The sequence below is a fragment of the Condylostylus longicornis genome, unplaced genomic scaffold (genome assembly GCF_029603195.1).
Source record: "Condylostylus longicornis isolate FDR11 unplaced genomic scaffold, ASM2960319v2 ptg000044l, whole genome shotgun sequence".
NCBI lineage: Eukaryota > Metazoa > Arthropoda > Insecta > Diptera > Dolichopodidae > Condylostylus > Condylostylus longicornis.
In genome coordinates this window covers 9,339,978-9,357,347 of record NW_026578013.1, presented here as the reverse complement: position 1 = coordinate 9,357,347, position 17,370 = coordinate 9,339,978, and the positions used below count along the sequence as shown (strand labels likewise).

The 17,370-nt window shown below is 23.6% G+C and overlaps 2 protein-coding genes across 3 annotated transcripts; one reads left to right on the top strand and one right to left on the bottom strand.

Annotated features, from left to right (window-relative positions):
• Window positions 1-1,772: 1,772 nt before the first annotated feature.
• Window positions 1,773-6,466, top strand: LOC129610233 (deformed epidermal autoregulatory factor 1). Of its 2 annotated transcripts, none has more exons than XM_055522716.1 (5): window positions 1,773-2,098; window positions 2,915-3,602; window positions 3,666-3,905; window positions 4,918-5,153; window positions 5,233-6,459. In XM_055522716.1, exons 1-5 carry the CDS (start codon window positions 2,042-2,044, stop codon window positions 5,401-5,403), a joined length of 1,392 nt encoding a protein of 463 aa, XP_055378691.1. In that variant the 5' UTR covers window positions 1,773-2,041; the 3' UTR covers window positions 5,404-6,459. The 2 variants fall into 2 exon arrangements, with proteins under 2 accessions (XP_055378691.1, XP_055378692.1); XM_055522717.1 differs by lacking the exon at window positions 1,773-2,098 and adding an exon at window positions 2,708-2,849 and having other exon boundaries at window positions 5,233-6,466.
• Window positions 6,467-8,792: 2,326 nt separating this feature from the next.
• LOC129610205 (MAP kinase-activated protein kinase 2) lies at window positions 8,793-10,746 on the bottom strand. The gene has a single exon (XM_055522658.1). The coding sequence runs from the start codon at window positions 10,601-10,603 to the stop codon at window positions 9,497-9,499; it is 1,107 nt and encodes a 368-aa protein (XP_055378633.1). The 5' UTR covers window positions 10,604-10,746; the 3' UTR covers window positions 8,793-9,496.
• Window positions 10,747-17,370: the final 6,624 nt, after the last annotated feature.

Below are 17,370 nucleotides of genomic sequence, written 5' to 3'. Positions count from 1 at the left end.
AAAAGGATATCTGGGTTTCTCATAAACAGAGTTTAATTAGTTTTTTATGTATGTAGGTACACAAATTATTTTGTTTTCCACTATTGTAGGAATTGGAATCTATGTATTAAAGGAAGACAGGTTGTTTGCAGCGAACTTAATTTAATTATTACAAAATTTTAGAAAAGCAACTACTGAATTTTATAAGGCTATTTTGGTTCGCTTAAATGACATTTTGGTTCATTCAATCTTCTAGAAATTTGCATATTTTTTTTCGTTTGACCAATACGATACGTAAATGGGTGCCGAAAGTTTTTTTACATTGTTTTGTGAATATAATAATTAGGGTAATAAAACGAATAAGTATGTATTCGTTATGTATTAGCTTTTATATAAAAATTTCATACTTTATCTTTAAAAATTCACTATAGATAAATATATGGGTAGTCTGGATTATGTACTGTTTCTTATTAAATTTACTGTCCGTAGGTATGTATATGTACATACTCATTTCCTTTGCAAATTAAAACTTCAATATTTAACATACTATTCATATCTGTTACCTGTAATATATAATTAACATACTAAGAAAATTTGAATTTTTTTGTTCTTTTTTCCATATTTAACCTTTTTGCTTTTTATATTACTAAAGAAAGAAAGAAGTTCTAATGAGAAAATAATTTTTTAACTATTTTTCTACATATCAAATACACATATGTACATACATTATGTAGATTGTAAACAGAATATGAAAGAAAAACTGTGTAGGTACATACGCATGTACATACTTTAGATAAAGGCTTCTTAAACTTTTTAATATAGCAACCCCCTTCAAGCTTAGGAAATTTTAAACGACCCCCTCCTCCATATAATGAAATATATATTAACCGTAGATGTAGATGTAATATCGCACTATTTTACAATGTAAATAAAATAAGGATAAAGAATACGTACCCATTCATTTCACATATATATAATTGGAAACGTTGATGGGATATCGGTCGTAATAAAACACAATAAATAGAACGACATAAAACCATATACATATATTATATTTATTCAATAGAAAAAATAAACTTTTGTAACAATTTTTTGACCCCCTTTCAGTTGTCTCGCACAGTTTAAGAAGTCCTGCTTTAGATTACATTATTTTCATTTTTTGATGTTACTCGTTCCTTTATCATATGTATCTCTTTCTTATTTGGAAAATTAATTTTTCTTTATTTTCTAATTTAATAACAGGAAAGGAGAAAAAATTAGAGAAATTAGAAAGAGTATAAAAAATTATATTAAGGATTTATGTTTCAAAGACGTTGTTTTATTTTTGTATGAAAATGGGCTTATTTTCTGAAAGAGGTAGCTAGTCTTGATCGTACCGCACTAGTACTGTAAGAGTTGTTTTTCTAATTAGAGTTGTACATTTTATATGAGTCGTGCACGAACAGCATTTACATTTTTCGTTATTAACCTAAAATAAAAGCGGAACGGTAAAATCAGTTGAACAGTATTGTGCATATAATGCCACATAAACATGAAAATAGATGTCAAAAAAAACCACTAACGGCAAAAAGGAAATTTTGTGAACTCTTTTCTATCGAAATATCGTTATTGTGAATTAAAACATTTTTGACTTTTAAATTGGAAAATGTTTAACATATTAAATAATACATACCCCTGGAATTTTTTTTTTCGAAAATGAAATTTGACAACTGCATACCATACTCGAATTAGCCTGCAAATTCGAAATACTTTTTTTTTTCTTATCGAAGAAGTGTCAAAATAATAAATTTTGTTCTGAAAATTAGAAGTGCGTAATTTATATTATTTAATAAGCTTGTTTTAATATTAATAATGCAATTAAATTTAAGAAAAATTACTTATTAAAAAATTAAAATTACAAAAAATACAATTTTTTATTGTTAAGAAGAATAAATCAAAACAATAATAAACTAGGAGGCGCGTGTATTGTGTATGTAGTTCATCATATCTTCGATTCGAGTGGCAAGTAACGAAACAAAATAAAAATTTTGCCGACTTATTTATTGAAAAAGAGATCGTTTATATGGAAGATTTGACGGACATCGCCGAAGCTACAGGCGACGACCATGAAAATGGTGAGGTAAGAAGTATTTGGAATTTTTGTTTTGAAAATTCTTTGTAAAAATTGTTGACTGGCAATTTAGGTACCATTCACGCGAAAAATTAAATTTCAATATTAAATTCAAACTTACAACGAAAGCAATTTTATATAACAAAAAAATGGAAATTGAAAAGCATCAAAAAGAAATCTTTTTATCAACTGAATTTTTTATATTGTTTAATTCTATTTCAAGACCATAGAAGTTCTAAAATGACATTTACTATTGGAATTTTTTTGATGAAGATATTTCTCATAGATGTGTATGCTGCATTTGACAGATAGAAATATTTGCCTGCTACTGTTAAGCTTGGGTTCAAGTATATGTATTAAAAACATTTTCTAAGGTACTTATTCGGTTTTTGTTTGAATAACTATATAAAAATTTCAAAGTGGACTGCATCTCTATCACAAGTTTCAAGATTTTTGAAGAATTTTTTTTTATACTTCTATTCAATACGATAAACCGACGAATTCTGTATATAAAGTAGGGATCTGATCTAGTACCTATTGAAACAATAAAAAATACAAACAATAACAGCGCTTGGTATAAAATGTTTTCACAGAAGAAAAAATTTTATTTAAAAACATGGCAAAATTATTTTGAATGTTGAAATATCTTTTGTTTTTGAATTTTAAGTTTTTTGCTTTTGTTAAACACGTCATCATAGTGGAAATAATGGAGAACTAAGACTTACGATTAATTAAAGTGATATTGGCGTCAAATGTTTTAGTATATTTTATTGCATATTAATTTTTTGTTTTATTAGACTAAAATCGTCTTTTACATTATTTCAGACACAGGGTAGAACAAGATTGGTTGCAACAAGTGAAGGTAATGCTGTAGTTTCAGTTCCTGTTTCATTGCCGGTTGGTTCTTTAATTGCTGGTACAGCGTTCAATGTTATAACACCTGATCAACTCCCACATTTTAAGCAAATGCTCTGTGTTGACAATAACGCTTTCCTAGGCGGAACAGTAGTTAGTGATGTTAGCTCAGGTGATTTAAAAACGATAGTTATTCAACAACAGCCATCGTCTTCTAACGCTTCAAATCATCAAGATCCATTGGGTTCTGGTTTGAACGGGAATGATGGAAACGGTGGCAATACTAGTAGTAATTCACAAGATAGTACAATGAAATATGAAAGTTCAGTAGTACAAATAACAGGACATCAACAATCTCCCAATCTAAATTGGGCTGATGCAGCTAATTTAGATGTATTTCCAATAAGATGTAAAGCGACAACAGCTGAATTATATAAAAGTAAATTAGGATCAGGAGGTAGAGGTCGGTGCATTAAATTTAAAGAGCAATGGTATACACCTAGTGAATTTGAAAATATATGTGGACGAGGTTCGAGTAAAGACTGGAAAAGATCAATACGATACGGTGGTAGAAGCTTGCAGGCTTTAATTGATGAAGGGATTTTAACTCCACATGCTACTAGTTGTACTTGTCAAGCATGCTGTGATGACGAAACAAGTATTTATTTTGTTTTTATTGTTGTTTTAAAACACTAAACCAATTCCTATTATATATTTGTAGCTGCTTCGGGACCAGTTCGATTATTTACGCCATACAAAAGAAGAAGACGCAATCATGCGGAAGAAATAGGTACAGCTAATCACGTGCCCAAAAAGAAACGAACCGAAATACCTATCAAACAAGAAGAAATATTATTATCAGCAGCAGACCCAAATTTAGTTTCAAAAGTTGAAAATTGGACAGCTTTAAGTGATACATTAGATGCATCATCTGAATTTCTTGATCCATTAGCTCAGACTTGTAAGTATATAATAATAACAAATTAATGAAGCATGCGTGGCAGGATTTTTGTATTTACATTTAATTGCACGATTCTAGTTATGAATCAATTAAAAACAACAACGCAATTAATCAGTTCAAATGATTTATAAAATTTCTATTTCTCATTATTAAAATTTAATCGGTATTTCTGCGACGATTTCTTTTCCTTTTTTAATTTTTTGTTACCCAAAAGAACAAGTCAAAAATATTGCATGAATTGCTTGTCTAAATTAATTTATTTTTTCTTTAATTTTAATTATTTTAAAATTTAAGCTTTATCAATTTTAATTTTTAAGTTGTCGAATTATGCGAAGATTATGGTTTTGATAGAAATAAAAGTTTCAGAATTTATTTACTAGTTACATACACGGTCTAAGATCCGAAAAATAAATTTCCAGTGAAATCGAAAAACTTTAAAAGCATCCTTTTTTCTTTTAAATTTTTATTCATAACATCAGACTTAGCGCAATCAGGTCCTTTTTGGATTCTTTTACCATCTGTTCCAATGTGTAAAAATAAAATAGAAAAAGGTAATTTAAGATTTTATAATTGAACAAACAAAGTTGAATCTTATTGTTTTGGAATTCTTATTTTATGGGGAAATTGGAAAAAAATTATATTATGGGAAAAAATGTATACAAATATATTTTTACGTTCTTATTATTAAATTTCAAGTAACAAAGATTAGAATATATACAAATACATTATGATTAACAGGAATTTTTCTGTACGGGAGATAAAATATTAAATTTTGTATATTTATTATTATTTAATTTAGTTTTTAATTAGCGAATATCTATGCTTTTTGAAATTTCCAATCTTGTTATTTTTCTGTTTGTTTTTTTCTTAAGTTTGCTGAGTTTATTGTTCTATAATTTATCTCTGCAATAATAAATACATAATATTAAATATAAACATACATATATAAATATACATAAACATATAACTATAGAAATATTCATTTATTAATTTATTTTTTAATAAATTACAGATTATGATACAAATCAGTTTTTAAAACGATTAGATACAATTTGTTCGACAATGTCAAAAGCAACTAATGATTTTAAACGTTTATACCAAGAATTGAAAGAACATTATAATCGAAAAATTGATCAATTACAAAGAGAACGTGACGCGGCATTAATAGCCGCAAGAGTTCATGCAGAAGTTGATGATTCAAACATAGCGAATCAATTAAGCGGAACTGAATTAGTAGCTACTAAAAAAGTTAGTTATATTTTTCGTTCTTTTCTTTCATTAAATATCTTCCATTTTTTTTAAATTTATTTTTCTTTTATATTTTTAGTGCGCAAATTGCAATCGAGAAGCTTTAGCGGAATGTTCACTTTGTAGACGAACTCCATATTGTTCAATATTTTGTCAAAGGAAAGATTGGAATGCACATCAGGTTGAATGTAGAACAGATCCTAATGAAACAACACAACAAATAATGTTACTAGTGGATGATCAGGCGTAATATATTAATTTAATTACTAAATCAAAAAAAAATATTTAGACATGTTTAATATTTTTCTTTTTAAAAGAAATTTTTTTTTTTTTTTTTTTTTTGATAAATATAATTAGAAATATGTAGAGGTACATTTTTGTTAAAAGTGTATTCAATGATATACATACATAGTAATTCTAAAACTATTTTAAAATAGTTTGAGATATAAAAGAAAAAAAAATGAAAGGAAATAGAGAAACAGAATTGTAAGTCATGAAATAAATATTTATGAATATATTTAAGAAGTTTTTTATATTTTTATTTTTAACGGGTTTGCCTCCTTTTTTTGTTATTTTAAAGCGAAAAAAAATTTAATTGTAATGTTGATTTATATAAGAATAATGATTCAAGTCAAAAATAGAAGAGTCGGGGAAAAAAAACGAAATAGTTTTTTCATTCAGAAAATTTTTAAAATAAAAGAAAGATTTTTTCTGTTTTTTTAGTTCAGCTCGTATATACTTTTTATTCATCTCAAGAAAAAAAAAACACCAAAAGAAAAGCTTCATTTTATACGTGAACAATTTTTTTTTTAACAAAATAAAGTTTATTACATTTTATTAAAAAAGAAAATCAAATTAAAAAAAAACATTTAGATTTTTTTTTAATGCAATAAAAATGCTCGCTTATTCTAAAATTTTTATATAAAGAGAAAAGTTATTATTTAGACAACATTTTACCTAATATTTGATTGAATACTCCATTAATTTTTAAATTATTTAACTTCAACTTCAAAAATTTAAAATATTTGCAAACCATTTTTTTTAATATAATTTTTAAATAAATATTGCAACAGCGACTCTTAAATAATTAAAAATTACTTAGAAATATCAAAAAAAAAAAGAAGTAAAAGAGACTATTTACTACACAATTTTAGGGATTCACCGTTTTTTTAAAATATATTACATAATATAATTAAATTAAAACAAGTACATAATTAAATTCAATTTGAATTATAGAAAAAAAAAAAACAAAGAAAATTAAAATAGAAATGTAAAAAAAAACAAAACTATTCTAAAGAAAACAATTGTAATATATAATATAAGCTAAAACGAAATAAAAATAATTAAAATTTTATTAAATAAAAACACTAGGTATAAAATAATCAATAAAAAGTAAAACAAAAAAAGCAACTAATTTAAATACTATTAATTATTATTATTATTAATATTATTATTATAATAATTATTATCATTGTTTTTTTAGATATAATTATAAAAAAAAATTAAATTTTGTTACTCAATTTTTTAAATTTAATTAACTTTTAGGTACTAAAAAAAAATAAAATACCGATTATAAAACAAATGAATTAAATATGCTGTAGTAAAAATAATTACAAAATATATAATATATACATAAATAATTTGTATGTATTATGTTATAAAGAAATAAGAAATAATTGCTTTTGGCACCTGAAAATATTGCTATTTTAATACACATTCAAGTTATGAATTTTTATTTTTTAATTAAAGTGCATTACACTTTTATATAATATTAATAATGACATTTTTGATTAATAACTTTAGTACTTAATTATTTATATGTTTTAGTTTTAAAAAATCTCTTTGAGATCATTATACCCTATTATAATAAAAAATTAATATTTGAATATTTTTAATATTCAATAATTAATGTATTGTTAAATGGAAGAAAAAACTCATTATTAAATTATTTTTATTATATACACAGCATCTCTCGAAGAGTGGACATAATAGTTCCGCTTACTTGCAATAATACAGGATAATCAAAAAGGATATTTTGTACAACTATTTTGTATGTTTAAGCATATCGAAATATTATTTGTTTTAATAAATTAATATATTTATTTAGAAAATCTTTATAAATTTTTTTTTAAATTTTTCTTTAATAGAATTAATAAAAATTTAAATTAGCTATATTTTTGTGTGCCAAAAAAATGTATACTGTTTTTTTGTTTACAAGCTTTTTTTTTTATTGTAGAAAAATTATACTCATAACATAAACAAAAATAAAACAAAAAAACGTTTTTTGAAAATAAAAAACATGAAAAATTAATAAAAAAAAGGGAAAAATTTTAAGAACAACAAACGGTTTTGTATCTTTTTTTAACAAAAAAAAAATAAAATAAAATTTGTAATTAGAGAAAACAAGCAACAAATTTTTTTGTGATTTGAGAATTACGTAAAATAAAGAAAAAAAAATTAATTAAAAAAATTATAGAAAAAAAAAAAATTTAATTAAAATATTTTAAATGAAAAGCATTCATAATTTTTAGTAATCTTTTTTATGCTTTTTATTCTTTAGGTGGTTACAAGTTGTTATACACAAGACTTCTGCGCAACGAAAATGGAACGATTTATATTTACAAAATGAGAGTAGTTTTACCATAATATTTTTTCGATATTTGAAAAATTTAAGACAAATTTCGTATATCTTGTTCCAAATTTTTGTAATAACTGATATAACATGACTTTATTATATTGATATTATATTGATATTCCTGAACTACGAGTATTATTCTGTAAGACCTGAGGTGATGTAATATTATTTTGTTTTTTCATATTAGTTTGTATTAAATTAATAATTGTTTTTAATTTTGCAAAATTCAATTATTCGGTATTTTAGTTCAACAAAAAATTAAAATCTGTATATTTTCGTCGCTGCAAGATTCTAATTTGAAGAGCAAATACTTTTGTATGTAATTGGAAAAATTAGTTTCCAAAAATATATTTTATAATAAGTAAATATTTGAAATAATAATAAATTGCAACAGTTTTTATATTTAATTTAAATATTTATAATTTTGATTTCTTTTTATCTATTAATTATTCTTATGGTGTGATATTAATGTATAAAAAATCTTAAATCTTATCATATACGTTAATATAAATTTTAAGAAACGGTTTTGATTTGTCTTAAAATTTTTGTCTTTTATGTCTTTATTAAGAAAAAAAAATATTCTTTTTTTTTTCGAATTTTGATTGGAGATTCAATCAAATTTTTGTAATCAATATAATATACTTTTAATATTTAGCAATACATATTCTTAAAGAAGTCAAGTTTTTTTTGTTTTACATTCAGATTTTAGAATTTAAAAATTTTTAAAATATTTTTCTAAAATGTACATAATTGCCATATTTACTTCGTTATATTTTCTATCATCAATTAATAAAAAATCAATCTCTAATTCTTAATTTTCTAAATTAATTAACAAAATTTATTTATCCAAAATCTTACAAAATAAACTAAAAGTAAAAGTTTAAAACTTGTAGAAAAATATATTAATACATAAGGAAATCAATTTACTTTTTTATATGGGAATGAATTTAATAAGAGTGCTAACAAAAATGTTTGATACATACAATATGTATTAATCAGAAATATATTTTTAGTATAATTTACATTGTATTATATTTAATATAATTACAAATAATAATAATTATATTATAAATATATAGCTGTCTGTCTATAATAAATAAGTAATCAACGCAGCAGTTAAAAAAAAACGATGAAATACAATTAAAAACCATGGAGCAAATTATTTTTGTTTATATAAAAATTTAATTTATATAAATAGTATATATTATGAAATTAACGAGTACTTAACCTCCAAAGAAAATTAATTTTTGCGAGGTAAAGTATTAGTAATTATTGTTATTAAAATTTTTTTTTATCATATACATGCGTACATATACCTATAATATATATGTATATATATATATAATTGTAAGTAATTTATATTATAGAATAGTAAGTATACCTAAATTCTTGTTCAGTGGCTTAATGACTAATTAATTTTCCTATATTTACATTAATATTCCACGGAATATGTGGAGTACTGTTAATATTTACCCTAGTAATTTTTTTTAGTTATTTTGTTTTTCCTTAAAATTACTTTTCGATCGAACAGAAAAGTACAAAAAAATAATTCGTGATTAAACCATTTCAATCAATTTTTTTTAAAATTAGCTGGCATGCTAAATCATATTCAAACAAAAACAAATAATAATAATTAAAATCAGCGAAAAACACAAATAAAAAATTTAGAACCGTTTTTTTTTTTTTTAAATATTTTTTTTGTCAAATTTTATTGTCCTCCTTTCCCCTCAACACGTTTTCTTCGTTTGTTAAGTAAAGCATTATTAGAATTATCTAACGCCTTGATATGCATCATTTCATAATCGACTCTCATTGTAGCTAAAGATCTCGTCATTTCTTCTTGCACTTCTGGCCATGTTTCTTCGCCTTCTTTAAGGACACGGCCCGTATGCAAAGGAGTTTGTGGTACCATTGTGTATTGTGCAATCCATTTATTTTTCATTACTTGTTCGATTGTTAAACGTTTAGCTGGATCAACACTTAGCATATTTTTTATTAAGTCTTTTGCTGCTTGACTAACATTTTTCCATTCGGGGTCAGGGAAATCGTATTGACCAGTTCTAATACGTTTTTTCATTCCTGGCGATATTGCTAGACCGTGATTACTGTAAAATGGTGGAAAACCACATAGTAAGATATACATTATAACACCTAGTGACCAAATATCACAGCTTTTATCATATTTTTCAGGACCAAGAACTTCTGGGGCAACATAATATGGTGTATAGCAGGGCGTTTGTAATGTATCTTTTACATGGGTTTCTTTTGCGAAACCAAAATCGGTTAATTTTAATATTGCGTTCGATTCTGGTGTAGTATATAATAAATTTTCAGGTTTTAAATCACGATGAGCAATATTCATGCTATGTAAATGATGAACTGCAACGCATATTTCATGCATTATTTGAGCAGCTTCTCTTTCCGTAAAAGCTCCATCCTGACGATCCTGTATTCTTTGAAATAATTCACCACCTTCCATACATTCCATAACAACTAATAAACATTGCTTGTCACTATAAGTATTCTCAAAAACATCAACAATATTCACAATATTCAGGCAACTACTAGCTCTCCAATGTAAATCTACTTCACGTCTGGCTTTTGGATTATCAAGAAGTACTTTTAAAGCATATTTTATTCCTGTTTTCAAACTATTGCATTGAACAACTTTTCCATTTATTCCTAATCCTAATACAGTACTGGAAATTTTATACTCTTCGGTTATGGGCGTTTTTTTTGGCTGTTTCGCATTTATTCCATGATGCCCTGATGTTATTGGAACTGGTTTTTGAGCTTCATTTAAGCTTTTGAACATTTTTAATAGTAATTATTATCCACAATATAATTATTGTCTGTTTCGTCCAATTGACGCAATCACTTTAAAAAAATTTTCTTGAAAAAAAAATGAGGAAGATAACAACGATGATGTCACGGGATTCACACAGGTATGTGATTATCAAAAATAATAATTTATGTACTATTTTTGCGTAAAGGTGTAAAAACGTCACTATTATGACTCAAAATACACAACAACAATGCGTATATTGAAAGTGTCAAAAATTTTGGCAGTATATGACAGTAATTTCGATAGTTAATATATTTTAAATGATTAGAGCGACCTCATATTTTAATTTTTCAAGCTTAAAGAAAATTCATTTTTTCAATTGTCGCTTCTACTTTTCTTCTGCTTTTTATACCCGTGCGAACGTATGTTCGAAGGGTATACTAAATTTGCCTTACCGTTTGTTACACTAAGAAATAACGGTCTTAGATATAGACTCAAGTGTTTGTTTTTGATCAGCGTCAAATTCTGAGTTGATTTAGCTTTGTCTGTCCGTCCGTCCGTCCCAGCAATAGCTCAAAAACTGATTGAGCTAAGTGCACCAAATTGTCACAAATGATTTATTGTAGTAAGTACCAGACCCCTATTTAAATTGGACATGATCTGGCTACCGGTTCGGGTAGCTGCGATACAACTTCAAAATTTATTTGACTATATCTCAGATACTATAAAAGCTGCGGTATTGAAATTTCACACAAAAGAATATATTAGTAGGGCCAATGTGTTTGATAAAAGTCGTTGAAATTGCTTGGCTCCTTCTGGTAGCTTTGGTACAATTTCAAAAGTTATTTGGCTATATCTCAGAAACTATAAAAGCTGTTAAATTGATATTTCACACAAGCAAATATATTAGTAGGGCCAAAGTGCCTAATAAGATTTGCGTTAAAATTTCTTGGCTCTTTCTGGTAGCTGCCATACAACTTCAATAGTATTTTTGCACACACAGTATTTTGAAAAACACATACTGAAATTTTGCATAAATTAATATGATAATATGGCAACTTAAAGTCATAGTCAAATATGGTCAGTTATGGCGTTTTTATTCGCACATAAGATAACAAATTCGTATGGGTATCACACAGTTGTCAAGGTCAACTAAATTCTCGTTTAATCAAAAGTTTAAAATTTAATAAATTGAATCGGTCATTTACATTACATATTGAGGAGCTGCAATTTATTTTATTACAAGTGAAGGCACGTTTATTTATTGTAAATTTGAAGCTAGAGCCGAATTTCCAATATCTGGCGGTCTACGCAAATAAAATCGCTAACAAAAATAGTTATGTATAAATTTTTTCCAACAGGATTTTCATACAAATGATACTTATCTCGAAAAATGACCGTCATTCATAATTTTGGAATAATTAGAACGTTAAAAAATTTAGTAATTCATAAAAAATTAAAACTTTTGGATCAGGGGAGAAATTTTGTAATCAATTTTAAATATCGACATGAAAGTAGGTTTTATTTATGTAAAAATTGTCCAAATTTTTGATCAAATTTTAAGAATTTCAAAGGAATTACTGTTATGTAAAAAGGTAATAAAATGTTAATTTTAGTAAAGATAATTTTCCTCTTCTTTTAGGATGCTTTTTACTTCGTCCAATAAAGCTGCAAAATCATTCATGGGCTAATGTACTAATGAAATTAGTGTCTTAACAATGAGGAGGATTTAATTTGAATTTGGAAATAGCACATTTTTAAATTTTGTGAACAATGTGCACATATGCATAGGTGTAAGTTTCAAAAAAATCCTCAGAGAAATACATAAATAGCGAGAAATACATAAAAAAGGAATGTTCACATTATGCATATTGTTATTAATATGTACATACTATATTATTACCTGACCAAATGGCTAGTGTTATGGAATAGATTCTCGAATTCAATTAAAAATTACATTCAATTTTATAAGCTTAATATACAATACATATTATAAAAAACTAAAAAAATATAAAACTAATATTCATAATAATCGATATTAAATATCAGCAAAATAAAACAGTAAATATCAATAACCTTAAATATTTAAGGACTGATCGTGTATCTCGCTGTTTTACTCGCCAAATGAGAAGAAGGTGATTAACTATCATACATATTATTGTATAATGTAATTTTGGAGTGAGAAGAATCACTCCGTATTAGGTATATCGTTTTTTTCTAAAATGTATACAACATGGATTCACTTTGTTTTGAAGGTGATATGTTCAGTCGATAATTTGAGAAAAATTCAAAAATCCTATTGAAAAAGTAATTCATCTTATTGGAAAAATGAAATATCCATTAGAAAAACAAAATGAAAGATTCAAAGAAAAAGGTTAAGAAGAAAATTCGAGGTACACGATTGGGTTTTGGATGAAGAAAAAAGTGCCGAAGACTAGTCGCCTACTTGTTTAAGAACAAAATAACGAACGAAACTGGGCCATTGTTATTTACAATATAATGTACCACCTATATGCTCCTCCTAGAGGTGAAATAGAATAAAAAAACGAATTTCATTATATTAAATAAAGTGTGTGCTTTTATATACACTAGTAATTTTTATGAAAAGAAAGAAGAAGAAATTTAACAAAAATTTGGTTTCAAAAGAGATTTGTAAATGTAATATGTAGTATGATTTTATAGTCTAGAATTTAATGTAGATGCAACTTACAGAGGTACAAATATTAATATATATTTTAAATTTTTATTAAATGATGCAAAATAAATGAAAAACATTTTTAAGGACATTATTTTTATTGAAATATACAGTAAATAGTTTTTAATTAACATTATCTAATTTTTTTTTATTGATTTAATTTTTTAATTTATTTTTTTTCTTTTTTTCAATTTGATTTCTTACAGCAATAATTCCATAATAGTAATAATGATAAAACTATTTTTTATATTTAAATTTTATGTTGTGTATGATTTGTATGTACATATACGTATATAATTAATATATTACATATACATGTATATAAATAACAGAACATTAACTTATAGATTACATTTATTCGTACATATATAACTATTAATATTTTTTATTAATTTTTTTTAATGTTATTTAAATTATTTTGGTTTTGGTATTTTTATTTTGTCATCTTTTAACTTTTTTTTTGTTTTTTTTTTGTATTATTATTATTAATCATATGGTGTTCATTTAATTTTTGTTTTTAAATAATATTTTCTTTTTAATTATTTGTAATATACTTATTATATATTTTTTGATTTGATTTTTATTATATATTATTCTTGTTACGTTTTCAGTTTTTTGATTGAAAAAATTAAAAGAAAAACGTTTATTTTGATTTTATTTTTCTCTTGTTTGATTATAAATTCGTACTGTTCGATGTGTTTGTGTGTTGTATGCAATTTTATTAATAAATTAAATATTAATTTATAATAAATTATAACTTTTAGCAAATTGGAGTAAATTATAGTGTAATTGAGAATATTATTTAGATCTCGGAATCAATTGTTTTTTTGTGTTATTTTTTCTTCTAATATTAGCGTAAGGGTTATTCATAATATATCAATATCACATTAATTAATACATAAAAATTAATATAGCATATTATGTGTCTAAATAAATTTTTTTTTAAAATTTGTAATAATTCATTTTTTTGAAATTATAATATGAAATTGGTTATATAGAAGAAATTAAGATCAATTATTAAGGGCATATATCAAATTGTATTGTATTGACTTATTCGCAGCAATACTGTTTTAATCACTAGACGCTATTAATTATGCAATTATCAACAACAAATTCAAAATTATTTATTTATTTAAATAAATTTATTATGCAACCTACGGCACTATGTATTATGATTTGAAATTTATGTGAAAGAAACAAACCAAATTGAAAACTATTTTCCACGCATGTATGTATATAATATTTGGAAATTTAGACTGGATGCAGCTCGCTATCGCCAATTATTTTCGCAGGAATTCTTTGATAGCTTAAATCAACACTATAATTGGTAGGTATTCAATTTCAATATTATTATTGTTAATGTGTGCATATTTCATAAAGTAATACAAAATTACATTTTAGTAATTTGAAAAATTATAACTGAAACTATGGAATCAAAATAACTGAAGAATAAGAAGAATGCACTTTTAATAACTATGGATTTAATATACTTTTGTTTTAATGTCCGCAATTTTTAATTTTTGATTTCAATAAAATTTAAATTGTTTTGTATTGTTCGTATGTATGATTTTTAAATTTACTTTGTTTTTTAATATTTTTGGTTTGGCAAATAATTTTTTTTTAATTTTATAACTTTAACTTGTTTCTCTTGTTTTTATTTTGTTAATGTTCTTGTTGTTATTAAATTCAGTCTTTATATAATAAATATTATAAATTTAAATAAAGTAAGAATATTATTTTTATAAAAAAAATTAAATGTAATAGGTATGTTTTTTAAAGAAAAATTAAATGTAGGAAGATATCTTTTACCTACCTAATCGTTGCACTTAATATAAAATATAAATTTCGAGTAAAAGTTTATAAGTAGTAAAATAATTTAATAAAAATAAAAACAATATTGTGATTTTAAAATATTCAGATTTACAATAAATTATAATATGTTTTTTAAATTTAATCAAAAAATCTTTTAAAGAATATTTAAAATGTTTTTAATGATTGTTTCATAAATTTTTAAATTTAATTCGAATATAGTTGCAAAATTAAAAGCTTGCTTATATAAATTTTTTCTCGAGAGATTTTTTTATATTAACAAATTTCAGTATTTTCAGTAATGTTGTTATTATAAGTAATAATTATTTTATGTTAATAACCCAGTGTTTTGATTATTTTAATGTTAATATTATTACATAATTTGATTTTTTGAAATTTAATTGAATATGCTGTTCTATAATTTCTACTAAAGAAATTCAGCCTATATTTCATAAATTGATTGCGTAAATTAAATTTAACTATATTTTACGTATAATTAGTTTTAATTTGTGAAAACATTTTTTTTTTTAAATATAACAAGAAACCTTTTAACCTTTTTTTATTGGTTAATATAACATAAGTATTCTTATTTGAAAGTTAATTTTCTATTTTGAAATTAATGTTGAGAAGAACATAAATTTGATTAATAATTATATTAAAATATAGATTTTATAAATTTAAAATTAAAACAATATGCGTTTTAAAAAATTTCGAACTTTGTTTATATTTGGTTTAACAACTATATTTAAGTTAATTGAAACAATCACATTTTGTTTGACAATTGTTTAATGTGTTATTTTAAAGATTGAAGATTGTTAACATTAAAAATAAATGAGTTTTTACTCTTGAATTTTCAGTCATTGAAAAACTCTGAACAAATTGGGTATTCATTATTTTTTTTTAAGGTGTATGAATTGTTTTAAAGCATTTGGGATTATTAAAAATTTTATAAAAATAACAGCAAATTTAAATTAAAAACGTGTTTGAAATAAATATTGTTTTTTTTTTTTTTTGGTTTTTTTTGTTTTATCATTTATAATATTATATATACATAAATTTTAATATTAATTTTTATTTTTCTGGGAAATATTAATTAATTTACATAATATTTTTTTATAATAATTACAAAGTTAAATCACAGATTTATTAGTAAAAATTAAAATTTTTCATTTGGTTACAATTTATTTTATATAATTTGTTTTAATTTATTTTTGCATTAATATGCAAATATTAATGTAATTAAAATATTTTTTTTTTTTGAATTAATAAATTGTAAAGGGCCACTACGATAATATTGAATATAAAATGTTATTTTACAAATTATGTGAAATTGGATACAATATTTAATCTTAAAGTATCAAATAAATTAGAAATGGGAAATTGTTTTTTGTAATTAAATTTAATTGAGACTTTGCTAATAAATAATTAAAAAAAAAAGTTAAATAACGTCTAAAAATTTTTATCGCCCAACTAAAATTGTTAATTTAGAATCGAAAATAAAAAATTAAATTACAATCTCGTAAATAAGAAGTAAATTCAGGAATCTTAATTTAACAACAACGGCATTTGAAACAATTAAACAGATCTGTGGCTATGACCTTGTGTGATTTTATAATAAACACATCATTATATTTATAATAATACAGATTGAAAACACATCATTATGTTTTTCAAAATTTCGCAATTAGTTTGGACCGGAAAAAATTGATGAATCTTTGGATTTTATCATTTTCTATAAATAAAACTTAGAAAATTATTAAATGTACTATGGAAGATAACAGTTTTACGTGCAAGCGAAAGCAATATTAAATTTATGTTGTAGTTCTATTTTATTCTTAATTAAGTAAGGGTTTAAGAAAACATTGAATTTCTATATTAAATGCATTGCCTTAACCTTGTAATTATATCCCACATTAGATTCAGAAAAAAATTCAGTAGACACCAAAATGAAACTTAATTATCATAATAGTATTAAGTAATTTTTATAAAATGGCATTTTCTTGTATATTTCGCAAAAAAACAAAAGAGAAAATTAAAAATATAATTTTGCAAAATTATAAGTACCAAGCGATTTTATTGGTTTCCTGTAACATTTCTAAAATATAATAAGTATATTGTATGAATTTTAAAATATGTATAAGAAAAATTGAACTAAGCTATAGAAAATGTAATTGATACAAAACAAAATTTGCATTTCATAATGTGTACATACTATAAATTGATAGAAAATAAAGGAATTTTAGGGAGAAATAGGCTTAACTTAAATGCTAACTATAATTTAATATTTATATAT